The sequence below is a fragment of the Chanos chanos genome, chromosome 3 (genome assembly GCF_902362185.1).
Source record: "Chanos chanos chromosome 3, fChaCha1.1, whole genome shotgun sequence".
NCBI classification, from domain to species: Eukaryota; Metazoa; Chordata; class Actinopteri; order Gonorynchiformes; family Chanidae; genus Chanos; species Chanos chanos.
In genome coordinates, this window is record NC_044497.1 from 25271026 (window position 1) to 25298110 (window position 27085).

At 40.9% G+C, this 27085-nt stretch overlaps 3 protein-coding genes across 5 annotated transcripts; 2 read left to right on the forward strand and 1 right to left on the reverse strand.

Annotated features, from left to right (window-relative positions):
• Positions 1 to 200: 200 nt before the first annotated feature.
• On the reverse strand, positions 201 to 14294 carry nfe2 (nuclear factor, erythroid 2). Its single transcript, XM_030770262.1, has 8 exons — positions 14135 to 14294; positions 12203 to 12281; positions 11941 to 12078; positions 10228 to 11257; positions 2580 to 2691; positions 2177 to 2395; positions 1803 to 1883; positions 201 to 1352 (listed from the first exon to the last, which is right to left on the reverse strand). Exons 2-8 carry the CDS (start codon positions 12248 to 12250, stop codon positions 1211 to 1213), a joined length of 1770 nt encoding a protein of 589 aa, XP_030626122.1. The 5' UTR covers positions 12251 to 12281; positions 14135 to 14294; the 3' UTR covers positions 201 to 1210.
• Positions 4933 to 8230, forward strand: hnrnpa1b (heterogeneous nuclear ribonucleoprotein A1b). Its single transcript, XM_030770263.1, has 11 exons — positions 4933 to 5024; positions 5592 to 5711; positions 5814 to 5960; positions 6260 to 6470; positions 6582 to 6674; positions 6761 to 6841; positions 6932 to 7012; positions 7108 to 7245; positions 7343 to 7498; positions 7595 to 7660; positions 7894 to 8230. Exons 1-10 carry the CDS (start codon positions 5013 to 5015, stop codon positions 7648 to 7650), a joined length of 1095 nt encoding a protein of 364 aa, XP_030626123.1. The 5' UTR covers positions 4933 to 5012; the 3' UTR covers positions 7651 to 7660; positions 7894 to 8230.
• Positions 14295 to 21646: 7352 nt separating the features above from the next.
• Positions 21647 to 26644, forward strand: copz1 (COPI coat complex subunit zeta 1). 3 transcript variants are annotated; one of them, XM_030769063.1, is made up of 9 exons: positions 21647 to 21733; positions 22387 to 22455; positions 22738 to 22819; positions 23493 to 23584; positions 23676 to 23731; positions 23822 to 23899; positions 24334 to 24385; positions 24566 to 24604; positions 26098 to 26644. In XM_030769063.1, exons 1-9 carry the CDS (start codon positions 21716 to 21718, stop codon positions 26143 to 26145), a joined length of 534 nt encoding a protein of 177 aa, XP_030624923.1. In that variant the 5' UTR covers positions 21647 to 21715; the 3' UTR covers positions 26146 to 26644. The 3 variants fall into 3 exon arrangements, with proteins under 3 accessions (XP_030624923.1, XP_030624924.1, XP_030624926.1); XM_030769064.1 differs by lacking the exon at positions 24566 to 24604 and having other exon boundaries at positions 24334 to 24373; XM_030769066.1 differs by lacking the exon at positions 22387 to 22455 and having other exon boundaries at positions 21716 to 21733.
• Positions 26645 to 27085: the final 441 nt, after the last annotated feature.

The following is a 27085-nucleotide window of genomic DNA, read 5'->3' on the forward strand; positions in this document are numbered from 1 at the left end:
CTAAAAGCCTTCATCCAAACAATGATTCCTCTTACACCAAACTACGGTAAGTACCATAAGAACGATGCTATTGTTACAGTGAAGATGGTGAAAGGTGTCACCTGTATGTTCTAGCTTGTCTTTTTTGGAAATGATGATAATAATAATAATAATAATAATAGTAGTAATAAAAAAAATTATGAACAGGTCCACTGAGGTTCAGGGTCTAGCTGTTGTAACTACTCAAACAGATGGCAAAGGAATCTGTTTAGTATTCTATACAGATTTACTGCCCTGAGATGAGCCAAAAAAGAGCTTTGTTTAAAAAGAAATTCATTTAACAAGACTAACCTACTTGGCAGGGGGTGGACAACTCTATGAACCTCTGTTTTATCTGACTGATTTTTCTGACACATTACTTCAGTAGTATGTGCTTTAGTTGACATTTTGGAATCCAGTAAGCAAGCTGTTTTAGAATCCAAGCTTTAAAAAAAAACCTTTCTGCACAGAAAAACAGAGATCAGGGTTACAAGATATCCACATGTCAAAAATGGTCAACTGCCCATGAAGAGAAGTGGATAAGAGAAGAAGAGTACTACAGTAGCTTGGTATTCCTTAAAAAAATAAGAAAACACTAAAAGTTGTGTAACTTTCCAGAGACTTTGTCACTACAGTGCTACCCCTCAGTGGATTCCATTCACACAATGATGTTGCTTGGTACAAAATGACAAAAAGTTCTGTAAAGATATCAGCTTTGCCATCACACTCATACTAACATACTCTGAATAACAACAGGGAAAAATCACAAGTGTCACAATGATGTAAAACATGACAAAATAAAACCAGAAGAGGAGAAGAAACACTGATCACATTTCAACCACTCGTCCATCCACCCATCCTTCTCCAAAACATCAGTCACTCTATATAGTTCAGCACAACCGTTCAGTTCCTCTGAAAGTGCTCAGAGTGACAGAGAGACAGAGAGAGAGAGAGAGAGAGAGAGAGAGAGAGAGAGAGAGAAAGAGAGTTGTCCATGCATGAGGAAATGGAAGGGGGGCCACCATGAGAGGTTTGTGGTGCCCGCCGTTATACAGGATGGTCAGTGGTCTCTTAAAATGTTTTTTTTTCCGTAACAAAGGGCAGGACATGGGTGTGCACTTGTGTCTTATCTCCTTTAGGGCAAAGGAGGCCAGGGTGAGGTTCTGGTGTCTCAACCTGTCCCTTCTGCCCTTCACATGGCTTCAGCGGTCTTCTCTTTCTTGTCTCCGTCTTCGTGCCAGGTGAGCCGCTCCTCGTAGAAAGCAATGACGATCTGCGGACATTTGTGATTGGCCTCTTTCGCCAGCACCAGATCTGCCTCGTCAGAATCCTTCCTGCAAGGAGAGAGCACAAGTCCAACAGGTACAGGGGGTTACTTACCGAATAAATTCCTCACAAGTCTAATTCTGAAATATAATGTTCGATTACTTCAGCTATGCATGTTAAAAACAAAACACCTTAACAACCTTCTCCTGAGACCAACATCTCTTGATTCTTTATCCAAATTACACAGAGGTGCTGACTCATACCAGTACAGAATTTGTTTCATCATTTTCAAAAAATAAATAAATAAAATTGTCTTCGTGGAGCAAGCATGCTAATAAATGAGTAACCCAGAGGCAGCAGAACTGGGGCTGAACAGGCTGAGTGAATGAGAACTGAAGGACTGAGGCCTTTAGCTAATCAAACTTTCACAAGTCCCATTGTCATGTTAAGACACACCTTCAAAAAAAAAAAAAAGTCATGCTGTCTTGTTATCTGCTGGCCAATCAGTGAGCACCTACCATTTCATTAAAAACATGAGGTCTCCACAGGAATCTGTGGCTCCAATGATCTTCTCTGGCTCCAGTCCCCGCTCAAAGCCTCTTGCAATAAGGATACCATCCTGTGACAAATAAACATCTGCTTAGACAGTGCTACAATCAGGCTAACAGGTTACTACTATTCTGTCTTCTCAAAGTACACTCTCTTACAATCAGTTACATTTTTCACGGTGGGGGGTGGGGGGTCAGGTTTTACCTTTCCTAGTTGTTTAAGACCCCCAGAACTAAAGTATGCTACACTAATGAAATCAGCAACTGCCAGAGCTAGAGGCATTTGCATCTGGTGAGGAAAAAGTCAACTGACAAACTTATTTACCTCTTTTTTCCTCTTGGACTTGCTGCCTCCCTCCTCCTCCTCCTCTTCAGAGTGTCTCTTCTTGTTGGTGCTGTCTTTAGGGCGTGCCCCAGAAGAGCTTGTGCTGGAGGGTTTAGCCCCACTGCTTGGGGTGCTGCTGCCGCCGCTGCTGCTGCTGGACTTTTTATAGGTCTTCATGAACTCTGCAATGAGCTCGGGGCAGTCCAGGTTCTTCTCTGGCTCCCAGGTGTTGTGCTTACTGGACAGAATGAGTAAGTACACATACAGTGTTGTCACTGAATGGCCATATTGGAGCAAGCATTTTTAGATGTCAGTGGGAGACCATACAACTCTGCAGACTTAGTTTATTTAAGTCTAATTTAAAACATCCATGCTTATTCACCTCTGTGGGGTTAAGAGGATGGAGCAGAAGCTGGACTTACTCTGAAAACCCTTTCCACTTGAGGAAGTACTCTACACGACCTTTGACGACTCTCCTGTCTAAAACTTTCTCCACCACGTATTCTTCTTCGTCGGAAGAGGAGGCCTCTTCATCTGCACGAGACTGGCTCTTCTTTCCCATGGCTTAAGAAGCCTTAGGTGGAAAATATCAGCGTGCGATGCTCCCCTTTACAGGGAGGGAAATTGTGCTTCCACTGTGACAAAAACAGAAAAATAATTGAGTTGTCCATATTCTAACAGGCCATTTCAATGTACAAAACTTAAACACTGATCCTGTTTCTTTTGTACTTACATTTGGTCTGCTGTATTGTGAGACAATCAAACACTGAATGTGAAGATGGCTGGCAATTCAGACCTCAGAATTTGCCCCTTTAAAAGAAACAAACACCCAGTGTGAATTAACCTTTATACACCACAGAAAGATCAATTTAGTCTTCTATCTTAAATTTCAAATGCTCTCATTGTATGAATTTCTTTGCCGTCACCACAGACAGCTTGAAACCCTGACCGGTATCTGACTTGAACAAAATGGAAAACGGAAATTTACGTTTTATATCTGCCCCTTCGCTCCACATACAGTAGACTGACGAGGCGCCGGCGGTGCACTATTTAAAATTACCACGCAAACAACACGCAGTCTAAGCAAAGGATCACCGGTGCAGTACAATGGAGGACGGAGCGTCCATCCATTTTTACATTTCGTATCTCCTGTCAAGCCACACGTTGCCAAGTGCCAAAGTAATCAAAGAATTTCGTATTAAATCTTTGGTACAACATTAGAAAGTGGAGCGGATATGCATTTTGAAAACAATGTCTATCAACAACTTTTTACCATGAACACTCGAGCTTTACCTCTCACTAGGCAACTACTATGTAATCACAATTCATACACCCAGTGTTGGCTAAATCATAGAATAGCTGCTGAAGTATTCCGTGAAGCTAGCAAGGAGGTTAAGGGCTCGTTAGTCCGTTTGCCACTAAAATATGTGAACGGCTTTAAGCAACGTCACAGAAAATGCCTAACAACTGATCAATTAGCTCATGACACGGAGTGTATTTATCATCCACCTTGCTGAGTGAACAAACATGTTATGACAACAGCACCGTTGAACAACCTGGATGTGCGGCTGCACACGCTAGGAGGCAGGTAGCTAATATTAGCCATCTAACCCAAAGAGACCACGCTTGGCTTTACCTGGCAGAAAAAAAATGGAATGTCGCATGTATAGATATATATTGTGGGGACAAGTAAAACAGCTGACTAGCGAAGTGGCTGCTCCGCGTCTTTATTATTAAACCACTTAAAGATATTAGTGTTGTTGTGTACCTTCGTTAGCAAAACTGAACGACAAACGTTACACTCATGGCATTAGAGAAACAGCTTCCAATTAGTCAATATTCTCCAACCTCAGAGCAATGCAATATGAACAGAGATACTCATTTGTCTAGTATTCTGTCACTCACTAAATAGGTCTTTGAACCCACCCCTTGGAAATAAAAAATAAGCTAGTAAGCTAGCCAGCTAACTGTCGCAACTGTTCATGATTTGAGGTAGCTGCCGTACGCGACCGGTCTCTGATTTTTGGGTATAATGAACTGAAAGTGGAACTTTAAACCAAAGATACCTGCGATAAATCTGAGGAATTTAAAACTCACCCCTGAGTCTGTATTCTGATAGTTGTTCTGATACCCGCAAGCACTGTATATCTCTACACCGTGAATGTAACCAGGTGGACTGAAGATAGGCGGTGAAAGGCCAACTTGTCTAACTCAGCCAACCAGCAGCCTCTGTGTGCAGGGTTGAGCGCGCCAAAATACATAATAGGACAATACGCAAGCAGACGTATGCGTGTTCATATTTTCACACAGTGCAGCACTATGAGTGAATGAACACATCATACACAAAGGCCCATAACATCATTGTATTCGCGTCTCATTTATGTAATATTTTATTGCATAATAGTGAATACTGAGCATGCTCGTATTAATGCATTTAATTAAAAACAGCTTAATCTATGCTGTTTATTCAGCAATAGTTTAATTAAATTCCAGTGTATGTTGGAGTCTGGTAATATGGAGTGCAATAACATTGATACATTTTCAGCTTCAACATACAAATTTGTCAAAAAACAAAAATAATACTACGTAAAACCGGTAATGCATTTTTCCACTCTAGAGGCTTCAAAAATTTTGTTTATTGATTGGTTACAGCATCTATTGACTTGAACACTGACCAATCTTGTTCTAAATAAGATGACCATGTGATCATAGCGGGAATTACTAACCAATTGTCACTTTCATTGGGCGGGTCAATGGACGTATAGGGTATTTATGCTTCTGTTGCCTTGCGCCATTGCCCCTGTGGTGGATTTGCCCTTTCTCCGTTGTGTGGATAGATTGTCTATGCACAGAATATGTCAAAGGAGGTGAGTTGGGATTTGAAACCTGTTTTATGATAAGCACAAATGCATGCTGATTTGATTTCTTTGCAATAACATCAGTGATGAACGTACCGCTCGCTTTCCTTATTCATGTGAAAGGTTTGGTTTCCGCCATTTTGTAGGCCGCATGGTGTAAAATTGACCGGTGACTAACCTACTAATCTTTTTCCATACGCTTCTGTAGCATCTCTAAACCGATACACTGCTATTGAAAAGTGTAGGTCGTCGTGCATTTTTAACAACTTAACTATAATCAATTTGACGAATTTTGGTCGTGCTGCAGTCCCTGCTCCGGCATCAACATGGCGGAAGCCTCTCCCTCATACAATGAGCTAGCAATGGGTTAGCTTGTGCCAAGCAGCGCTATAGCAGTTAATCGACGTTTGAAACTTTGCCCTTATCACGCTCTTCTTTTTCTAAATGACATTTCATTAGATGTCAGTTTGTTATACATACCGTGGAATTAAACTCGACATAAGACTATTTGCCTATTTTCTTTAATGTGTGGACAAATAGCCGAATGCTAGCCAACAAATCCACTCTGTATTCCAGAGCCAGCCACGTGAGCCGGAGCAGCTCCGAAAGCTCTTCATCGGAGGACTGAGTTTCGAGACGACGGATGACAGTCTGCGGGCGCATTTTGAACAATGGGGAACCTTAACAGATTGCGTGGTAAGTGTACTGCGTAACGTGCACAGCGACTGTGATCCGTTTCTTTGTTTACCCACGAGCTTATGCTAACTAGCCACTTACCAGTGCCCAATATTGTCGTAGGTCATGAAGGATCCGAACTCAAAACGGTCCCGAGGATTTGGCTTTGTCACTTACTCGTGTATGAGTGAAGTGGATGCAGCTATGTCTGCACGTCCACATAAAGTGGATGGAAGGCTTGTGGAGCCCAAGCGGGCAGTGTCCAGAGAGGTGAGAACCACACCTGAACTCTTTTGTTCTAAAACATAAGTGAAGGGTAGCACTGATGTGTAAGATTTTTTCCCCAGGTCTGTGGTTTTTTTGTTTTTAAATTTGTTTATGATTTTACTTGTTTCAGTTGACTTTCTTCCATTTGTCATTAGAGTAGCTGTTTGTCTGTAGTGTGAGAATTGTAACAATTGTGGTAGTTGCTCAACTGATGAACTTGTGTACATGCTTTATAGACAAATTTTGAAACTGTAGGCTCCAGTTGTAAAATTATTTTACTAAGTTCTTTTGGACTTTCTCAGGATTCCAACAGACCTGGTGCTCACTTGACAGTGAAAAAGATCTTTGTCGGAGGCATCAAGGAGGACACAGATGAATCTCATCTTCGTGACTATTTTGAACCGTTTGGAAAGATTGAAGCAATTGATATCATGGTTGATCACAAGACTGGCAACAAAAGAGGTTTCGCTTTCATCACATTTGATGATCACGACGCAGTCGACAGGATTGTTAGTAAGTACATGCCATGTTAGTTAGCTCTAAATGTTTGTTTGTTTTGTATGTATGGTTAGAGAAAATAGGGGTTTAATCGCGGCTAATGGTTGAGTGTCTTTCTTTTTGTAGTTCAGAAGTACCACACAGTAAATGGCCACAACTGTGAAGTCAGGAAGGCCCTGTCCAGGCAGGAGATGCAGAGTGCTGGGATGAGCATGAGGGGTAAGTAAATGGCCCCCCCTTATTTACTTATTGACTGATAACAGTGCCATTAAAGATGGGTGCTTATTGTGAGTTTGTTTTTGTAGGACGGGGAGGTGGCAGCTTTGGCAGGGGTGGGGGGTATGTAAATGACTTCGGTGGACGAGATGGATACTTCGGCGGCCGCGGTACAGTATTGGTCCACACTGGCCTTCAGAGGTTGTCACTTGAACTTGATGATTGTAGTTAACTGTTTTTCCCTCTCTTTCTGTGTTCAGGTGGAAGAGGAGGCGGTGGATATGGCGGCGGCGGTGGGGGTGGTGGTGGTGGTGACGGCTATGGCAACGGTTATGGAGATGGTATGCTTTTTTTTTTTTCTTTTTTTTTTTAAAAGCTCGTGTGTGTGTGTGGGTTTTGTTTTTTTTAATCTGACTGAGCTGGTGTAAATTAACAGGTGGATATGGCGGTGGAGGCCCTGGTTACGGAGGTAACCGTGGATACGGAGGAGGCCAAGGTTATGGCAACCAGGGTGGCGGATATGGAGGCAACGGCTACGACAACTACAACCATGGCAATGGAAACTATGGCGGTGGTATGTTCTTAAATGAATGTGGCCAGGGAATGCTGCACTGACCTGAACCCGAGAGCTGGATTCTGCTATTTGTGAGTAAACAACTGTTTGTGTACAGGCAACTTTGGAGGTGGTGGCGGCGGCGGCGGCGGCGGTGGCGGCAGCAACAACTACAATGACTTTGGAAACTACAACAGCCAGCCTTCCAACTACGGCCCTATGAAGGGAAACAACTTTGGTGGTAGTGGAGGCAGGAACAGTGGCCCATATGGTGGTGAGTTTTGCCAGCTGTTGAGTACCTCAGAGCAAGCTCCCCACAAATGACTGACAGAGCAGAAGTTAAGTCTCCTTCTCCCTGCCTTCAACACAGGTGGCTACGGAGGTGGCTCAGGTGGTGGCTATGGCAGTGGAGGCAGGCGGTTCTAAACGTCCAAAGGTTAGTAAGGCTCGCCGTTGAGGTTTTCTCTTTTTGTAGTAGCTTATGTATGTAGTTGAGATGCAGTTGTATATTAGGTTAATACAAACATCTGAACAAAAAAAAGCTTGCCTGAATCCACAGTCAAGTATTTGTGTTCCTGACATAGTCTGTGCTTGCTGTGGATGTGTGTGTATATAGAAGCCTGGAAGTCAGTGTGCAGCTTAACCATGTTGTTCCATATTGTTCAACAGGACTCAGTTCTTAAAGAGAGGAGACAGGAGAGCGAGAGAGAGGACAGGAGAGCGAGAGAGAGAGGACAGGGCAGCTGCAGGTTTACTCCCTAGATCTGCTCACCCAAACAGTTGTGGCAGGTTACAGCTGCCACCAGAAGAGATGTACATTAGGAAAAAGAAAAAAAAGAATCATGTTTGGGACTTCATACGTTTTGTCTCATCATACTGGCTTATTTTATATTTCTGTGTTATGGGAAAAGCATTCCAATTAGGTTTTATGTCACGTCAGTATGGTTTTTATTTTTGTGTAACTGCAACCAATCAAGTTGAAATAAAACACCTTTCAGTTTTTTAAGCACCTGTTATTCTTTTGGGTCACTTTGGGTGGAGGGCGATTTTCGGATCAGATCATGGTAATTTGAAGGAAATGAGTGACTGGTTGGCCTGACCTCGAATGATGCTGAGGGTTTGGGCTCACAGGGCCTTGGTGCCCATCAGTTTATATTTGGATGCCCTTGGTCAAGACAACATGGTGTGCAATGAGAGTTACATGAGAACATGCACGCACAAAGTGACTCCTTACTGCCTGAACAGCAGGTTTCTGAAGATCCTCAGTGTCCTGGTTTGAAAGTATAATTCTGAGGATGTTTCAGAGGTGGTCAGTTCATGTGGGTATATGGATATACAACAGATCCAATCGCAAATTCCTGCTGTTTTTGGTTCAGCTAGAGCTCGGAAGTGCATATTTTGGTTTGGAAGGGTTAGTTTGGCTGAGGCTAGCTTTACATACGAACGTTAAGACTAGCCACGGAAGCCAGCTGAGGGAGAGAAGTAGCAAGATCATCGCCAGGAGAAGAAACAGGGGACAGTGAGTACAGGTCATCATTCACAGACTAGCAGACAGAAGCTGCCAAATGGCAAAAAATTGCCACCAGTAGGTAAGAACAGATTTTTCAACTACCGTTGGATTCTGTGGAATGGGTCTTTTTGCTCATACTAGTTGTAATGTTTTTAATTTGATCTAGTCCACTGAATGTGCAGGAAAGTGTAATGTGTAGTGTATGGTAAAGCAAGTAGATTTTGTTAAACACTGAACGCTATCTGGGGATGTGTCCATCTAGCCCATTTTATATTAAATATGTGCATGCGAATATGGATAGCAATCATGGGGTATGTACTGAGATTGGTACTTTGCTAAATGCTAATCTATTCAAATCTTGCTTTTCAGGAATGTGGTTGAAGATGCATCTTTCCAACGGTGCTGTTGTACCTCTGGGGTTTTTTTTTACAGAAAAGTTACAGGTATGTGTGAGTGTGATCTGGATATGTGTTGCTCTGGATTAGATCTGTGATTTCATTATGCCTGTGTCTTATTATTTTTTTTGTTTGTTCCCCCACCCCCCCAGGAGTCTTTTCCATCTGCTTAAGCATTGGAAAATTGTATTTTAGCCTTTTCTACAGGCTATAAAGCATTGGAGATCTGTATTTTAATTATATTTGTGTATTTTTATACTCTTAAGGATGTCAATAAAATGTTTTACATAAAACCCTTGACTTTTTTTTGGTCCATTGAAAAATTACTGGTTATTAAGCAGTTGTCAGTGGAAACCCACATTTAATGCATGATTTTGAGGTTGTACAATGTAAAAGTTTAACAGTTGCATGAGCGTTTAATTGAGTGCATAATCACCAACAGCTGGCTTCCTTTCTTCTCCATGCCTTAAGCAAAGGTGTTTACTCACAAGCAAAAGTATAGTGTGCTGATAAGGTACATTAGCCTTTCTGGCCATCTTGGTTTTTAATGCAGTTATTCAGAAACCAGTTTTGGTCAGGAGTGTGTGATTTAACATTTGAAACAGGACTTAGTTACCCAAACTGAGCTGGTTTCTTACGTCACTAATAGTGTCTTTAGATACTGTACAAGTAGACAGACCGAGAATCAAATAGGGTGGTTGTACTGACCAGAATACATTTTGTTGCTTCACCTCTAACAGCTTTTAAAGAGTTGCCAGATCTAAAACACAAATGTTCACTCACACATTCACTGAATTCTGGGGCAGAGAAAATTCCCAACAAATACTTAACTACGCCTGATAATGATCCAAAAACACAACCAGCGTCACTTCTCTTCCAATGATGCGTTCCGTGGTACCAGATATATATTGCCGTCGCTTGTTTGCTGTAGTGAGTAATCGTCCAAAGAGTAAGGCTGGCCTTCCTCATCCCGTAGTTGTGAGAATACTTTGGTGTAGAGATCTGACAGACGGCACTTAATAATTGCAAGGTTTCGCTGGAACTCTAGTCTCTCCCTCACTAGATGCTCCCGTTGGGCCCTCAGTTGCCCCAGTTCACCCTCTAGATGCACAATGTTCTCCAGCTTACGTTTGCGACAGTTCTGCGCTGCTACTTTATTTTTCCCTCGTCTGCGGATATCCCGTATCAGGGCGAGCTGGGAATCAGTTAGCGTGTGCTGGGTCAGGAGCTCGTTGAAGTCGTCCACAGGAAGGTTAACGATTTTGTCAAGCGGGAAAGGAATTTTCAGGGCGAGCGCTCTTCGTTCGTCCCTGCTGAGGGGGGGTGGGGCGCCGCCTACTTTCTGCTTCACGTAAGGCAATTGGTATGCCCCTCCGCGACTGCCGCCCATGCCTGAGCCGTTCAGATGAAGGTCGTGTGGCATTGGAGGCAAACCCTGATGCTGTTTCAACAGTGGCCCTGGCTGTTGTGATGGGGCCTGCTGATGCATGGGAAGCATGTTTGAGGCTATAGAGAAGTAAGAGGTGGACGTGGGATACGTGTTGTAGGGAGGCTGGTATTCTGTAGAGTAAAGGAAATGCCCTTTCATTCTGCCTTGCTCCCCTATACTTTCCATATTTGCTGTGTGGTAACCCTGCCCAGTCTCTGTTTGTAAAAAAGTACCAGCACTGTTTAAAACGTTTTCTGGCGACGCTAGTGGTGGACTTGAGCCCAACGACAGACCAGAGTCTGACTCGATGTCATCTGTGGTTGGTTGCTGCTTGTTGGTTAGGCCAGCTACGTCAGGTTGAATTATACCGTTTTTCCCAAACCCTGGACCGAAGTTGATGTGCTCCAGCAGGCTCATGAGGGGTGGCTGAAGGGGTTGTCCGTTGGGGTGCAACCTAGAGGCCAGCGGGGCTCCTGAGTGTCCGTAGTGCATTTCAGTGTTGGTGTTCAGCCTCTGGCAGGGGGGCAGTGCCTCAGGGTAAGACCCTTCGTAAGTGGCGGATGGAGGATGTGCATTACAAGCATGCGGAAGACATTCTGTTTGAGGTTGATTTGCTCCAAAATTCCCGAGAGAGACAATGGGCTCCATGGAAAGGTATGGGATGGTTTCAAAGGGATTCTCATTGGGCACCTCAAGCTCCTATATAGCAGAAAAAGAAAATGAATAAATAAATAATATCAGTTTCCCAACATAAGTGCAAAGACCACCTTAAAAATGCTGACATTCAACCTGCACAGCAACCTCTTGTAAACAGCACATTGTGCTATTTGTGAGTAAAACAGTTTTTAAAGGCCAACACAAACTTGAGGTGTGGAGTGTGTGAATAAAAAGTGGCTGGGTCCTTATACCACCAAAGCAATGGCAAACAGGCAGAGGAGAGAAGTAGCGTCCCTATTCATAAGCCATCGACTGGCAGTGGACCACAGGACCAGCCCACCTGTGTGTGTGTGTGTGTGCCACCCATAGCTCATGCAGGTCTCACTTAGGTCTGATCAGGTTTCATGTAGAAACAGATGGTCATTGTCCTGTGCAGAAGGCTGCTTGCAATGTACAGCTCTCACCCCCTTTCTGTCTCTCTTTATTCCTCCATCACTCAATTGGTCCATTGTTAAAGATCTTAGTAGAATGTGTGTGTGTGTGTGGAGGGAATTCAGCACTGCCTAAATGTTATAAGGCTTGAAGTTTTTTTTTTGTGCGAGACACCAGTGAGGATCATGAAATTTTATTTATGATAAGGCTAATATGGACATCAAATGAACTGTCTTATACATGTAAAGATGTAGTTTCTGTGCCGTAAACAAATCTGATCTGAGCTAACTTACCTGCAGTTCTGTAATGGCCATTAGTTCTTGCCAGGCCAAATCCATCTCTGAATCCTGAGGTGGACGGAGCGGCCTGAATCCAGTGGCATTTGCTGACATTGGCACTCCCCCATGAAGTCTTCCAGGGTTCACCAGTCCCTGCGGACAAACAAAAGTGGATTAACATATTTAAGACAAGATAAATTAACACACTTTAGGTACCACTAGTGACCAGTGTCACCTGCAGTTGTGAAATATTGTGTCTTCCATTGTGGAGACTCACCTCGCAATTTTTCCTCAAGGGAAGCACACAGTTGGCTGCCGAACACATTCAGGAAAGTCTCTGGTTGCAGGGAACTTTTCTGGAAAATGCCAATAGAAGGATAACGTAATTAGATGCCCTGCATCACATCACATTTTATATGAACTTCTCGCTGTTAATTCCGTGTTTGATTTGTAACAGAAATAAAAAAAAAAATCAAGGGATTTTTCATCATGTGATAATCTAATAAAAAAATACCTACTGTGTTTAAATGATTAAAAGCAATCTTAAAGTCTTTGAGCCATCAACCTCAAACAAACAGACACAAGCATCTCCTGGAACTATGTGACTGACGTTATAGAGTCTGTATAAAAGGGAGATTCCGTTTTTGTTGTTCAAAGTGTTTCTCCGCATGCTCATAATGTCATGGTGTGTCATTATAACTGCAGAGTTCCGTTGGGCTGGATTGGGCCTATCAGCTGGTCTGTGGAGTGGCTATGCCATTCCCTGATAAGACAATCTGCAGAGAACAACCATGTTCTTCTGTAAACGAAGCCTGGGGCCTAGCCCTAGCCTCAATTTGTCCATGCCTACAGCACATACACTGAGTGTAAAAACCTGAGTGTAAAAAGTTTTGTTGGACACTTAAACATTTTTCTCTTTACTGACATGACATAATTTGGAATGAGTACATTTGATGCTTAGTTACTCATTTCTATCTGTGTAAATGTTTTAGGAGGACAAGGTTGATGTGACAGTGAAATCAGTTACTTGTACTAACCTCTCAGTGTATACATGCAGCCTTTTCGGGAGAGCTATGAAGGAAAGCTTTCCCATGTAAATTATGGTTGTATACTTTTTGGTCATCTGAGCTTTATGTGATGTAAGCATCATCTCTGTCAGATTTGTTTGCCATGCAAACCAGGCTTTTACTTCAAACAATGTTTCTGTTCTCCATCCCTTAGTTCAACTCAGTAATTGTGCTGGTTTATCTCTGCAAATAGTGTTTCTCCTCATTTTGATCACATTTCATAATGTCTTTATGTTTGTTAATATTTGCATCATAGTGCCATTAGATTTAAACTACAGGTCTTCGTGTTTTTGGTTCAAAAATTTAACATGATCAAGTACAAACAGATGGTCCCCTCTAAAACCCATTGATCTTACATGTTGAAACTGTCAGCATAAAGTTTTCAGCCAGAAGTCACCAGTCGTTTTGGGTTTTTTTGGGGTTTTTTTTTTAATAAACATTTATGCCATTCTGCTTACTGTATGATGAATGGTCTGTTTTGACAACATAATGCAAATGTAGTAGTTTACCTAGGGGGCAAACTGTAAAACTGAAACTGGTATGCTAGCGATACCACGGGGCATGTGGCGCATTTCCACAAAATGCTGCCCTTAAGTCTCAGAGGTTACAGCCGCACCATTAGCCACTCTTCTTACAACATTAGGTGTGGTATTGGTAATCCTCTGATTTTTGCCCATAGACGCTAGCCCATTGACATTGTAACCAGCTATTTACAAAGCATGAAAGCCTAACGCTCTGTCCTGTGCCTACATCATCCATGGAAAATCTGATAGTACTAGTGACAATAGCAAAAGTCAACTGGTGCCGGTCGGTGTTGAAGAGAGAGTAAAAAATTCTAAACCACTCATTCATAAGTGAAAGTAAGTATTTGTTTAGCATCAGCTAACTTATTTATTACTTATTACTTCACTGTACACGGAGAACACTGTTCTATTCTGAGATGGTGTTGTGCTACCAAACATTTCATCTTATGAAAAATCATGTGTTATTTCTTTTTAGAGAGTGCTGTCAAATTAAGAAAGAAAATATACAGAAATTGTCCAAATATAATGGTGAACCCATCAAGTGTTGCTGATTTGCAATACAAAAAAAAAAAAAAAAATCAAGAACAATGTAAAGACAGAAAACACAAAGTGACATACCTGAGTAGCATTTCTTTGAACAGCCGGCCTTAGACAGAGTCTTCAAACGTCACATAATCCTGTATGCAGAGAGAAGACATTAACTTTAAAGTAGAACTGGGAAAGTGCACAGTTCAATGTTTTTGCTCTCAGCAGTTCTCAGCCAGTTCTTAGAGTGCATGTGTTCGTTCTCTCTCTCTCTCTCTCTCTCTCTCTCTCTCTTTCACAATTCCTCTGCCCTGGCTGTCACTTGCATAAATGGGATGGGTCTACAGGCGATGTAAGCAGCTTTCCTGTAATGACCCACACGTCTTGCCCTCTTGTGTCCTCGGTGTAGCACTTGCACCCTAACATCCTAAATAACATCCTTGTTTTCCTCAAAAGGAGACCACAAGAGGCGACATCATAAGAACATCTCCACAGCCATCCACAAATACCCCATCCCTGTCTAAAAATGTCCACTCTGGGAAATACAGTCAGCATTTGTAATAGCTGATAGAAGATGTGTGTCAAAGTCAGTGGCCAGTTAATCATAAAAGCACAGGATAGTGATAGCTAAAAAAATAAATAAATCAATCCAAATAAAGTTACATTCAATCAAACACTTTTAAAAAGTGAAAAGAAATGAAAATGACAACTTACGCTCAATAATTCACTTTTCTTTCTAGATAAATACAATATTGTGTTACAATAAAATACTATGTTACGGTAGAAATTTAATCCATAATAAGGAAACTCTGGAGAGGAGGTGCTTAGGGACCACAGAGTGTGATCTGGAGCTCTTGGAGTTAAACCTGGCATTGCTGTGATGAAGAAAACAGGAGGAGGAGGTAGAATGGGGGCTGGTTTCTGACTTAGTTTAGTAGGGATGGAATGTACACCTCCAACAGGTAAGAAAGGCTACATTGTTCCTATATCTGGCAGAGCATCCACGGAGGGAGCGGGGGTGGGGGGGTCTTACATAGTGAGTGACCATCTGAATCCCTCCTCCAGAGTTACACCACAGCCAAACAAAGACAGCCAATATGATTGTTTAAATGCAAGTAAGGACCCTTATCAATGGTAGCAAGGTCACTTTTTCAAAGTGCTTTACTTTACTTGACAAATGATAAAATCACCCATTGATTAGTGCTGAAATTACAAGGGGCCCTACAGAGAGACAGCTATTTCATATCAGCAAGAACCTCTGAGGTGTACAACTGTAAAGCACAGAGAGAGTTAGACAGAATAAAGAATTATTAATTGAGTGAGTTATCACGGGGGATATATTAGAGAAGCAAGAGTACAGTTCACATATTCATGTGTGTGACTAATACTTTCTTCTCAGTGACATGGGACGCATATCTATAGCTGACCAAGTAAGAGAAAAATTATTTGTTATTAAGTTTAAAATGTGTCAGAGCAAAATGACCTAGAGTGCAAAGTTTGCATGAGACCGGAGGTCAATGTTGAATCATAGTAGTATGTGGTCATGGCAAGTGATACATGAATATGTTTTTGTGTTAATAAGCCATAATGAGGAACGTAGGTGGCTGACATAGTCCAAGAAGTGGGTGTCTGCCAGGAATCAGGAGAAGGGACTTCCCAAGGCCTTGATTCTAAGCCCCCACCCACCGTACTTACCCACCTACAAACACACACACACATAAAAACAGCCTGTTATTACAGAGACCACAATGGTTTGGGATTTGGCTACTTCCAAGCTAAACAAGCACTCTGTCTTACTTTCTCTGCACATAGTTTAGGTCAATGGGTCTTTTACGTGGTTTCCTATCCCAGCTTGTGTGTCCTTTTTCTGTCTCTTTTTCCTCTCTTTTTTCCATTTGTTCATCTTCATTACTCCCAGCCTCCCCCGTCCCCCATCCCACCCCAGCCTCCATGTCTTTTTGTCACTTCCCTATCTTGGTCCTTGGTTTTGAGCTTAGCATGCATCCCTGCTCCACTGTGGTCTAATGTCTTCCATTCTTACTTACTGTACATCTCCTGATGCCAACCACAACAGGCTGTGCAAGCCGCCTTCCCACTATCCCATCCACCCCCACTCCTTCTAAACCGATCCTTAAGTTTTGGGGGTAAAAAAAAAAAAAAAAATCCATTCCCTCTGTCTCTTTATCATTTTTGAGAAGGTATTCCACACATCATGATCTTTCACTGATGCAGTCATCTCTCAACACATTCCCTCTTCATTCCTTACTGCTCAAATCAACAATCATAAGGAGCGCTGGAGCATTTACACTGATGCCACACGAAACCATAAAGAGCATGAGCGGGTTGCTTACAAATATGTGGAAATAACCCTCCGTGCTAATTATAATGAGCATATTTGTTTGCTTGGTCTGTGGTCATGTTGGGGAAATTATCTAGCTTTTGATGGAAAGAACGGGAAACAGGATTTTGAAAATGTGTGTTTGTGAATTGCTAAAATGCTAACCATCTTCTTCCAGCATAGAATATGTAGTAGATACTGCAATAACTAGACAGAAAAAAAAACTGACACTCTCATCTGAACTGTGTCTCTCTTCGCCTTGTTCCAGCCACCTTTACCCAGTATGTACCCTAGTATACAAATGCACACTTTCTTTCACAAATGAACGTAATTTATTTTGAGTTGTATAGGGTTGCACAGCAAAAAGCCTGCCTGTGTCGGCTTTGTGCGTGTTCGACTAGACATTGTATATGCGCGGCATTGTGCAATGTTGTGGGCCGGAGAGGATGAGAAGACAAAGCGATAGTATGGGCAGCTCCCTGAAACAACACCACCACCTCCCCCCACCCCCGTCTCATGGCACAAACCACAGCAGTTAGCGCGAACACCTAGCGCTGTCTTTATCAGCACACAACAGAGTTTCCGCCACCCCGCATGCCCCTTCCCTATGTCTGTCCAATCTCTCGGCAGCCACATATGCCAACCACACGCACACACATTCACACACACACGCAATACTGTGTTAATTATACGCTCATACTCATATATCCTTAATTTGGACATAATTATTTTTGCTCAAAAAGAGTTATTTCTCTTTTTATCAGAATTAGTTACCTCATTATTGTCGAGCATACACAACATCTGTTGCAGACGTTCAGCAGACAGATTGTTGAAAAAGATGACGAGCTGCAATTGTGAAAGATATTAGATTATCGGGGAATCTTATCTCGGAATCGTATTAAGACATTTCTAAAATGCGCAATAGTACGGAGTGGCCAGGTTCCTCATTTACAGGCTATCAGGCACAACATGCCTACACGGTGACAAACATTTTACTGAACCCTAAGCTCTAAGAAGAAAAACATTGCTTATGTACGGTAATACTCTGAACCAAATAGACGTTACTGGTTTGGTGTTACACTCATGTTCGTTATAAGTGTGTGGTTTTTCCTGCTGCGATTTTCACACGAGTATTGATGTTTGCCTATTTAGCAGACGTGGCAAATAAATTAGAGTGACTTCAAGGCCTGCGCAGATATTACAAAATTCACCGAGGAGTGGACTTATTGTTGTATTAACCTTTTTCATCCGACTGTTGTCTTTATATTAGTTTCATAATGTGTCTAGAGCTATTGCTCCCCTTCTTGGCCAGGTCTCTCCTCGCAAAGAGATTTAAATCTCAGTGGGGCTAGTCTGGCTGAATAAAGGTTCAGTTAGAAAATAAAACAATTATAACAACAACACCAACAATAATAATAATAATGACAACTTACATTTTCTTTATTGGTTGGTTATGTGGCCTCAGAATCTAATATGGGCCCATGCATTCACTCATTGCTCTCAAAGACTTTTATCTCCATAGGCTTTCAGCTTCATCAGCAAAGACCTGTATAACAGGATTCATTAATCTGGAGAAATTATTGTTTAGTTCAGAACCATAACCATACGTGGAAAACTATATATCAGGAAAACAATAGTGATATGTGTATATATATATATCCAACAAGAGCTGTCTAAGCTTCTTTATGAAGTGGTAAAATAATGTGATTCTGACCAAAACTATACAGTTCTTTACTGATATTTTCTTGGGCATATGTCTACAAGTTGCCTGTACGTAGTACCATATGACTTCAATTCAGTATACCACATTTGTATAAATCTTACAGTAACTAATATAATTTACTAAAGGATTCATACAAAAAAAAGGCATGGTCGTTGGTCTTGGAAAATGCATTCACACTTCATCGTCAGAACTATGAATGCAGGACATGACAGGTGGTTTTCATTTGATTCTTTTTTATTAAATATCAGAAAATCTCACGTGTAGCAACTTTTAGTTGTGAGCATGTTGCAGATACAGAATAATATAATTTTTTTCACACTATCCAGTGAATTATTCAATGGACTTGATGAATCATCGTACATGCTATATTCTGTATTTCTACGCCATGGTCGTTGTGCTTTGACTTTATGGGACCTGTGATTCATCATAGTGCTATTACGGAAAATAATCATCGATGAGCAATAACAACAACCCTCGTCTATGTGTCACGTAGTGTGATTGTGGAACAATTTATCTCTGCTTGGTTTATAGATAAATACATTTCCTGAGAGTATTTGCAAGAACACTGTACCTGCATCGGTTTTCATAAATACAGCCTAAACTTGTCTGCTGGGAGAACAGATCAAATCAATATGTTATTGTTCTCATACATTCTGGATTTTCTGTGACATTCTGACCTGTTCAGAGAAAAGTTTTATCTTCTTACAGTTCACTTCCCAACTACGTGTACTGTATCCTCTCAGACTTCAAGGGTAATTTCGAAATTTAACTTCGTGGTAAAATTGTGAAAACCCTGGCCCTTGTTGCAAAACTTGTGGGTAGGCCACATAGCTGTTACCAGCGTATTTTGATTGGATATCTTTGTTTAAGCTGGTGCTTTAACTTAAAGTACTCTGTCACATTCTGTGAGAAGAGTAATTTCTTGTTATATACTATAATTCAAGATCCTAAAAAGAAGAAAAAAACACAGGGGCACAATGAGAAATTATCTAGCTCCACTGTAAATACCACAGGTTTCAAAAGAAAACTTGAAAGCTGTGTTTGTTACCAGAAGGGCTGAGCATCGAACGACTGGCCGTGATGTAATTGAATCAGGGGTGGCAAATCGAAATTTTATCCCATGCAGGGAAAATCCCATCGGTGTTGACTTTCTTGGTGGTGCTTCCCAGAATATGTGACCATAGTAATTACTATGGTTGACTGTAGGAGGATATCTTCTAAGAATTACGTGATCGTATGTACAGTTGAAAAACACTGTCATTGAGGCCAGTGGGTCATCGGGAGGGTACAAGTGTATGGAACCAAGAATACATCATACAGCATTACACATGAGCTTAGTCACATTATTAAGTTTTATTTTCATTCTCAGACTTTTAATCATAACTCAAAAGTACAGTTATACAAGGAAGCAATTTCATTTATATAGATGTCATTCATACCTGTCTACCATTTTTTCCAGTACCCTAAGTCAGAATTAAGAAAGCCTGCTGAACCAAATTCAGTTAAATTCAGTTTGTATAGCACTTTTCACAACGGACATTGTTGCGAAGCAGCTTTACGGGGTGTTGGACCTCATACCCATAGTGAGCAAGCCCAGGACAATTGTGGCAAAGAAAAGGTCACTCAGACTGAGATAGGGAGAAACCTTGGGATGTTTGTTATAATAACAATATGTGAAATTTCTTTTTTTTTTTTTAGTAATGTACATAATGTGTAAATAGAAGATTATCATAAAAAATTGAAGAAAAAAGAAAGAAAAGAAATGTATATAAGAAATCAGATTTTGTGGACTTTAATTTCTTTTTTTTTTTTTTTTTTTTTTTTTTAATAGTTAGATAACCAGAAAAAGTAGTTTAGAAGAAGTAGTATAGGAGTAGTTTAATTCTGCACATATTGCTTTTTAACTGCTTTTTTAAATGGTTTACAAGAGATGTGAAACTTAATGAGAAGATAGACTTGTTTTAAATTATATAACTGTTCAGTGACATCAGTTAATTAAATTTAAAAAGATCAGCCACAGCAAAGGTAGAGAAATAGGCAGTTATGCTTTTAAAAAGCCAGCAGTAAGACATGAGCATGTGTATTGTCAAAGATTCTCTCACAAAAGTACACAAAGTGTTCTGGATTGATTATGAGAACTTTGTACAAAGGAAGGCTGGTCAGGTAATTCTGCTGAAAGAAACTGATGTTTTTGTTTACTTTTCAAGTTTCAAGTTTATTTAGAGCCCAATATCACTGTTTACAGTCTCAAAGGGCTTTACATGCCACAACAATCACAATCAAAACAGGACTTCACCTCCTGACTTAATCCTCATGGCAGGCAAGAAAAAACTTCCCAAAAACCCAAAAGGGAAATGGGAAAATGGGAGAAATCTTGAGAAGGACCACAGAGAGAGGAGACCCCTTCTTGGCCAGACAGGTGTGCAATAGGTGCTGACCCAGCGGGCAATTACAATTTCAAGTAAATTCCGAGCATAAACAAAGGGGATGGCGATGCTGACAGGAGGCTGACAGGGGGATGAAAGATGATAACACCAGGATGGATCGGTCCAGGGGGCAGGAGGAGTCAGGATCACTGGTATCTCAGGAGTAGCATGTGTGGCTCAACAGAGAAAGAGAGAGAGAGAGAGAGAGAGAGAGAGAGAGAGAGAGAGAGACATTGTTAGATGTTCATTTCCACATAATGGTTAAGGGAAAATGTACATCGTGTGCCGAGTGCAGGCAGAGACTCCAGCAAGACTAGCTATTACAGCATAGCTAAAAGGGAGAGCTAGAAGGTAATACGGACATGATGGCACTCTGGGACACAAGGCGGCCACCCACTCCACCGTCAACAAACCTGAGTGAACATGTTAGAGTGGGGGGCCGACAGCATCCAAACATCCCAGTTCACCAAACATTCTATGCCTGAGAACCCTCCAGATCTGCTCCTTTACCTAGTAAAGAGCTGTTAGCAAAAGCCTTGGCTAAACAGATAAGTTTTCAGCCTTGACATAAACAGTCTCAAACATTAATTGGGAGGCTGTTCCATAACTGTGGGGCTCTGTAAGAGAAGGTTCTGCCCCCTGCTGTAGCTGTCACAACTCGAGGTACCAACAAATGGCCTGCACCTTTAGATCTAAGTAGGCGTGGTGGATCATAAAAGACTTTTTCTGATGACAAGACGGACAAAAGCGTTTTTTCTTTTTAAAATATAAATTTATGTAAAATGTATACTTTGGGGGAATTTCATATTCACAAGAGAAAAAAAGGACTGGCTATAAGCCAGACTTTGCTTTATTTCTTTCACGAACTCGAAGAATATGGTAGCATAACAGAGAACGTGTAGGAAAAAAGAGAACTTTGATAATTTAATATTTTTATTTGAATATGGTTTATTTAATGATATCTCTCTCTCTCTCTCTCTCTCTCTCTCTCTCCCCACTTTGTATATACTATTAAATCGTTAAAAAAAAAAAAAAAAAATCACACAAACGCCTGCCCGCACAAATCCTTCCACGTCACATAAATGCCTTTCCGCTTCCTAGTTCACATCAAGGATGATGCGGAAGTAGTTTGTTTACTTAGCTTAAGTTAGTACAAAATTCAAGAGGTGTGTGGGTCGTTCCGAAGAATGGACACTCTGATTTTGGTAATATCTGTCGCATTTAGAAGCAATTCCTCCTAAATTAAGACCTCAAAACTCTACCGATGACTGATCTGTTAGAACAAGTATTGAATAATATTAGCCAGCTAATGAAAGATTAGCACTGTTTCATTCAGGCTAGCTTGTAGGCTAGCCATAGCTAGTCCGCTAGTTTAACGGAGGAAGGAACGGGCCGTGCTACCACCCCTCTGCCGTTTGAACAGGTTTTTCTAATTTCAGGAGAAATTACCTATATGTGGCTTGGCGAGGCGGTTGATGGTATCCACTGAATGGATAACGAAGCTAGTTTTAATTTTGAATAAGTCGTCCTGTTCAGTGAGCCAGCCTGCTAGATGAAAGTCCAGTGGACTGATTGCGTGACGTGTAGCCGAGCATGGAGCTTGTTTGAGCCAGTTTTTGACAGATAACATTCTCCAAGACCAATCATAAGTCACACGACAAACAGTTTGTACTCGTGTCATCGATTCGTGTCACCTTATGTAGTCGCATATGGCGAAGATTACCTCTCTTTGGTGCCGCAAGTATCGCTAATAATCAGTTTGAGTGGCAAGACTGTGTAAAGCTGTCAGACTTTCAGTTTATTAGCTAAAATGTGAACAATATGTTTGTCTGTTTGTTTGTTTGTCTGTCTGTTATAGGAGCCGTCTTTGTACACTGTGAAAGCCGTTCTCATAATGGACAATGATGGAGAGAGGCTATACGCTAAAGTGAGACACTGTCAACATTAGACCAAAACGTCACATTGATTACTCTAAAAAGTCTGTTTAATATAAAATCAAAGTTTGTGCAACATGTGCAGTTTATATCTGGTCAATTTTGTAACTTTCATACTCAAAGAAATCCAGTTGATGATTAATGGAGTCTGTTATGCTTCTTAAAAAAAATTGTGTCCTTCAGAGTCTAATATCTAATGTGCCCTTACCACGTGTTGGGACTGGTGTTTATTGGGTGGTTGTTCCCAGTGTGATTGTATATTCCATATTTTTCAGTATTATGATGAGACTTACCCAACAGTCAAAGAACAGAAAGCATTTGAGAAGAATATCTTCAATAAGACACACCGAACAGACAGTAAGGACTTATCTCTGTATTTGAAATGTTGAAATTGAGACCTGTTTTTTGATAGAATAATATAGAGTTTTCTTTGGACCTCAAAAAGGTGCACATATTGTATTTGAGTAAAGATGTTTATCTTTGGTAGGTTTATAAGTTTTTTCTTATGTGTTAGGGTTCTCTAATAATGAGGATCCTTTGATTGGCTCAGAACCCAAGAGCTTTAATCCTTAAATGGTGAAAGATATTGACATCCAATGAAACCATCCAGTGCTTTAATCAGCTCTGAAAGACATGCAGGCCCAGGATGGGCAGTTTGTTCCCATCTCATTAAAACTGATGTTGTATCTGAGGACTCATGCAGTTTAGAACTATACTACCACTGTGTGGGTTGGTCAGAGGTGTATACCTCAGTATTTAAATACTGAGTATCTTAAAACCTTCAGTTTAATTAAATTGTTATGTAATGTAGCAGTGGTGACCAATTGATTTCCATTAGTAGAAACTGATGGTTGATAGATGTTATTTAGTTGGGAGTCAAATTGTTCTGTTATGTAGTCTGCACCTATCCCACCACAGGACTGCTGAAGTTTTGGGTGTTGTTTTGATGATTGTTATGAGACCTGATGGTCAAATGTTAATTCTGATGTGCTTTGGCTGTCTCATACATTTATTCCTCTTCTATTCACAGGCGAGATAGCCCTTCTGGAAGGTCTCACAGTCGTGTACAAGAGCAATATAGACCTGTACTTCTATGTGATTGGAAGTTCCCATGAGAATGAGGTAACTCAGACTGCTCGGTTTGCAGACATTGAGAGGTAAGCTTACGTTTTCCATGTTCTAACAGTGCCAAAACGTCTTTTCTCATCCTCAGCTGATGTTGATGTCTGTGCTGAACTGCCTGTTTGATTCTCTCAGTCAAATGTTGAGGTAGGAGAGAGCATTTCTAACGCTAAGAATTAACAAACGCTGTGAATTCATGTGGCAAACAACAGTAATCTGTGCATCATCTTTTTGCAGGAAGAATGTGGAGAAAAGGGCATTACTTGAAAACATGGAGGCTCTTTTCTTGGCTGTGGATGAGATTGTGGACGGAGGGTGTGTGCCCTTCTTCGTTTTCATTCCTCTGTTTTAACTAATGCTTTGTCAATGGGCTGTAATGGAAGAAAGTGCACTTTTAGAGAATAAGCATTTGAAATAAAACTTTAAACTTCATGTCAAAATTGGGGATCACAGTTTAAAAGGATTGAAAAAAATGCAATTATATTACATTTAACTGTAATATTGGTTAATTCAGCCCTTGTTTAATTAATCAGTTGTCCTTCTATTGCACAGCAATCAAGCCCACTATTGCTTGTCCACCTAAACTAGAAAGAAAAGTAGAAATTGGTGAAAAATCTAAGATGAATTAATTTCTTATGAGCTTTTTCAAAGTGGCTGTTTCTTGTTTATCTGTGTGGTTTTAATGTGTGGCCTGTTGTCTCAGTGTTTGTATCTGAAATCTCTCTTTGTGTGTGTTTTTTTTCTGATAGCGTGATCTTGGAAAGTGACCCACAGCAGGTGGTCCATAGAGTTGCACTTAGGGTAAAGTCTTTGTTTTTATCTTTATGTCACATCATCTATGATATCAATCTCAAGTGTTCTTCTCCAATCCCCACTCATGAGTGTAAAAACAGCGCTTGGGTTTTCTTTCCATGAAAGTGACTGCAGAGCAGTGGGGGAGGGGGAGGGGAGCTGTCACTCATTTTTTTTTATCTCCTACAGGGAGATGATGTGCCCCTGACAGAACAGACGGTTGCACAGGTAAGACAAGACTCATTAGCTTCCCTGCTTGTCCTGGTGCCCAATCTCTTCAGGCCTCTTTTTCTGAAGAGTTCACTTGTGCTCAGTTTTTAATCTAGCACAAAAAACAGTACCAAGATCAACCCACAAATGATGAAAGTGGTTATCTTATGCCTTATATTATTTAGTAAAATCGCCGGCAGCCGGTTCTTGACGGTACTGCGACATTAAATGTTTGCTCTGTGGTGCTGCCGTTAGCCTCGGTCATCCCTGCTTTAGCCCAGTTACCTGCTGGCTGTAAAGCATGATGGGTAATTATTGGCGTCTGTCTGGCAGCGGTTGCTGGCTGTGGCTGTCAGGGCCCATGCGTGCTGCTTGATTAATGGTCTCATTTAAGAGCTGTAAGACAGGCTGCCTGTATTCCTCCTCTGCCCATGATTAACGGCCATCCTCTTCCTTCTGCTTTATGGTTATACTTTGCCTCGCCTTTCCACAAATTAAAATGATTAATTAATTCCTGGGTGTCTTACCTGCCACGGTATTGCTCGTACGCCGGCTTCATGGGAACTTTACGACGATGGCTGCCTTTCTGACGCTTTTTTCTTTTGTTTATCATCTTTTAATTGTTATTCGTATATTTGCTTTGAATAGTTGAGCAAGTGTAGAGAAAGTTCTCACAGGTTACCAGCGCTTTAAGAGGCCCATGTGTAATTAAATAATCTAGACATCAAGCTTGCAATGTCTGAATGAGTGATAATGAACCTATTGCCTGTCTGAGTCAGCATGTGGATGCATTTAGGTACAACAAATCGCTTCAACCTCTCATTCTGTCTAGTTCTCTGATGGAAATTGAATTGATATAAATGATGTGCAACAGGAAAAATGACTTTCGTTTAAGAAGTTATGGATTGTGACAAATTCCTTGAAAACCATTTGGCCAAGGTTGATGTGGCTTTAATGCCTGTTAGCAAATGGTTGCAGTAAATAACGGAAGCAGTGTCAATAATTGTATAAACCCAAGCAACAGGCTTAATCAAATAATTCTAACAACAGAATAAAATCAGAATTGAATATCAAAATTCACTGTATTCAAAACGAATTATTATTAAAGGACCACTGCGGAGAGCAATGTGCCAGAGATTTTTAGGGAAAATGTGTGTTGAGAGTAAAAGCAGCAACGTGTGTGGCAGGGGACAAATGAATGTGAAATCAGGTGATTATTAGTGTGAAGAAAACAAGAGGGAAATGCTAGCCACCTCACAGGGCTTTTCCTTTTTTTTTTTTTTTTTAGGTGTGTTCATAAACGGTGTGCCATAGATATGTAAAAACGTTACCTGCACTCTGACTAATATTCTGAACATGCAGTTGATTTGCAGCAGTCTTTTACTGGACTGGCTCATTCTCTATTAACACTGTCAGAAGTAGACGGTGAAATAAAAACTGAATCTACTGCGTCTCACAGCCCTTGAGGATTTTTCTTTCATCATGTTTTGCTTGTTTGCTCTCTTCTCCAGGTAATCCAGTCTGCGAAAGAGCAGATCAAGTGGTCTCTGCTCCGATAGGACCACACAGCAAAATAAAGACAGGAAGAGAAAGTTCAGATCTAAACACCACTCCCGTATCAATGTAATCCCTGTATTCTTTTTTTTTGTTGTTTTCTTGCCATTCTTATGTCCTCATGCTACTGAGGACAGTCTCACTGCAAACCCAGAGAGTGACTGTACATCTAGTCAACTGTCATTTCTCACAGTCATTTTACACAGATGTCAAAGGTTTGTGGATAGAAACCTCAGAAAAAAAAACGTAGCAAAACTGTAAGACAGTGCTTTTTCATGTCCCACCTTAATCAAACGATCAGTCTGTTTTATGCTCAAATATGAACTACACTCTAGATTTTGTTGGTGTGAAAGAGGGAGAGATCATTCTCACACATCTCTCGGCTGTGAACATGGGAAAACTATTCATGTACATTCCAATGATTAATTCTACTGAAATTTTTTGTTTGTTTGTTTTCATTTCTTTTTTCCCTCTAGACCATTGTTTTGATATAAATAAAATGAAATGTTTAACCACCTGTTTCTGTATCTTTTATTTTTACGGCATTTGCCTCTTCAGAAGTGCCTGCATTGTGGGGAGAGTTTGTAGCATGCAGCATTCCTCATTGTTAGCTATTTCATGTTCCTATATTTTCCCATACATATCTGACCCTGTTATAAGTACAGAAAAAAATTGATATTAACTGTTTGAACATTTAAAGACTCACCAAAATAAGTAGCCCCCCCCCCCCCCGCCTTAATATTTCACTTTTTGAGCATATTCATTGAGCATAATTGCTTGTACATATGCTTATTCATATCTGACTATCTTCTTGACAAAAAGGGACCGAAATAACTATCAAGGCGAGAGCTCCATCTGCTGGTGATTACAGTGAAGTACAGTTCTGAGAGCAGGACAAGACTTCCAGCCCATACACCAGTCCAGCCCTTCTACCACCAGCCCATA